General features: G+C 31.3%; 1 protein-coding gene across 1 annotated transcript in view; it reads right to left on the bottom strand.

Annotated features, from left to right (window-relative positions):
* The window catches only part of LOC107625650 (probable serine/threonine-protein kinase At5g41260), a gene marked incomplete in the record, with an annotated part of 5,416 nt that overhangs the window by 2,274 nt on the left and 422 nt on the right, over positions 1 to 2,720 (bottom strand). Inside the window, 6 exon segments of the mRNA XM_016328346.2 lie at positions 239 to 406; positions 1,562 to 1,750; positions 1,837 to 1,922; positions 2,007 to 2,246; positions 2,332 to 2,467; positions 2,537 to 2,720. Of these exon segments, the coding sequence (XP_016183832.1) occupies positions 239 to 406; positions 1,562 to 1,750; positions 1,837 to 1,922; positions 2,007 to 2,246; positions 2,332 to 2,467; positions 2,537 to 2,720 (1,003 nt within the window).

Genomic DNA, 2,720 nt, shown 5'->3' with positions numbered 1-2,720 from the left:
TTCATTTAAATATTTAAACTTTTGAATTTTTTTATTTTTTGTCGGTTTGATTTTCAAAACATTGATTATTATATCTTGAGTTGTTTTTTGATATAAAAAGTTTATAACTTCTAAAAATAAAAATAATCTAATTTAAATCAATAGTAAAAATTATTTTGGGTCAAATTTGAGTTTTAGTTTAACCCTAATTTGACCCAAACCCGGAGTGAAGTGAAGATGGAGGGTCAAACACTCAAACCTCATTGGCAATTCCTTCATCATCTTTGTAACCAATCTTCTCTAATATTTCATGTATGGCAGTAAGGTCCACTCTTAAACAAGCTTCCCCAAAAGGTGTCAATGCCAATTGCTTTGTTGAGGATAATGTAGTTTCATGCTTCAGACCCATCAGAACATATGAGGGAACCTGCTCATTTACTATCCATAATGAGATATTATAGTCTTCCCAATATGGAATTAATATCAATAGTGTTAAGTATACATTAAAAATGAGTTACTCATCAATCACAATATATACAAATATGTATTTAACATTTTATAAAAAAAATTTATTATACTATTGTATACAAATTTATTTATAGCTCAAATGGTACAATTTCTCTATACTCAGTTAAGAAATTACGAATTTGAGTTTCCTTATATTTGATTAAAAAAAAAATTAATTATTTTACTACGATAGATTTTTTTGGTCAACAAAACATCTTTTTGGTCAACTTACTACGATAGATTTAATTATTTAGTTGTAATATATATATACACAAATTAAATACATATAAAAACATATTTTTAATGTATTTTCGATTTTAAAATTTAGGAAAAACCTCTCACTAAACCAAATCGACAAAAAATATGTGTAAAATATCCAAAACTACCCTACTTAAATTAAACCTATCCTTAACATCATACTACTAAGAATTTAGTGATTAGATTAGGTGCATGTAAACGTTTGCGGCTAATTTTTTTTGTGGATGCGAGATGGGTTAAAATTGTAGAAGGTACAGAAATTATTGAGTCTGATTTTTATATTTTAATTTTTTTTGAAGTAGAAATCGAAAGGTCTAATTTTTTATATTGGAGAGTTCAATTTTTGTACCTCAAAAATAAAAAGATCTAATTTTTGTATTTTTTATAAATCGGAGAGTCCAAATTAAATTGTGCCACATTTAAAAATAACACCCCAACAATTCATAATCTAAAAAAATACCATTGTCATTCTAATATAAAAAATAAAAAAGTGAACATTTGCGTATATAATAACAAATATATGTAAACACTATCTTGTACTTTAACTAAGAAGTCTTAAATTCAAATCTTAAACAAAAATTTGTCCACTAAAACTTCTCTCATTCTCGTTATATACAGTAGCTGAATGTAACTTATTGCCTAATTTATTATTTAAGGCTGTTCAGAAACCATGAAAGAAGGGAAATATTTCATGAGAAATAGGCTTATCATAATAGAAGACATCTTATAAAATAATATATCTATATATATCAACCATAAAAACAAATAGGATTCAAGAATTTTAATTCAATTTTTAGTGTGAATGTGTAAGTAGTACCTCTGATTGTTTGTGAAGTGAGATGAGAGAAGCAACAAGAGACTTAGCATTTGGCCTCTCACGAGGTTCATACTGCAAACAACGAGAAGCCAAACGAACCAACTCTGTTCCATCATCTTTTGAGAAATGACCCTCCAACGCTGAATCCATCAACATCAAGAAATTCTTCCCCCGAATAAGGTCAAGTGCCTGCAAATTTGATGATTACAAAATCAATTTCTCTCTTAATTAAGAATGACTCAATGATTTTGTTTTGAAATTAAAAGCAAACTTACATGGCTTGGGGGAATATGTTTACCACTCAAGAGATCAAGCAACAATGTTCCAAAACTATAAACCACACTCTCTGGGGTCACTCTCCCTGCATATATATAAACCAAGAAGGTTATTACAATTATTGTAACATTTCAAGCATATAAAGAGTGGTTCCATCAATAGATTATACCAGTCCTTAGATACTCAGGAGGGGTGAAAGCCAAATTAGTGCTGTAACTCTTGCCATCTCTGCTGTTCTTCATGAGGCCAAAGCAAGACAACCTAGGATTACCATCCTGGTCAAACAAGATTCTATAGGCATTCAGATCATGATACAAACCCCTTCCTTTACTTGTGCAATACTCTAGACCTTGAGCTAAGTACAATGCCACCCTCAACCTCATTGCCCATTTCATTGGCTCTCTCTCCCCTGCATCCATAAAAAATAAAATAAGTGGAGGTTATTAATGAAATATTAGTATATTAATTAGAAAGAAAGAAAAAGAATAAGGTACAATGAAAGAGATGTTTGGCAAGTGTTTCATGGGGCATGAACTCAGCAACTAGAAGCCTCTCTTCCCCTTCATAGCAATAACCAATCAAATTCGCCAAACGTTCACTTCTAAGGCTCCCCACTTGCCTTGCTTCTTCCTGCAACATTATTCATTTTTATATAGATAATTGATATGAGTAAGAGAAAAGTAGTTGTTGTTAACGAACAAGGAATTGGCGAGAATCGGGCCAAGCAAACTTGTTGAAGCGTTTAATGGCGATGGAATTTCCATTTTGAAGCTTCCCTTTGTAGACCACATTGGGAGCCTTCTCTCCATGCTCAGACACTATGTTCTCCGAACTGAAACCGTTTGTTGCACCCTTCAGTTCCTCCAACTTGAACTCTCCAAAC

This window comes from Arachis ipaensis, chromosome B02, assembly GCF_000816755.2.
Source record: "Arachis ipaensis cultivar K30076 chromosome B02, Araip1.1, whole genome shotgun sequence".
Lineage (NCBI taxonomy): Eukaryota > Viridiplantae > Streptophyta > Magnoliopsida > Fabales > Fabaceae > Arachis > Arachis ipaensis.
Note: the sequence above shows the minus strand (reverse complement) of the source record. Positions and strands in the feature narration are given on the sequence as shown.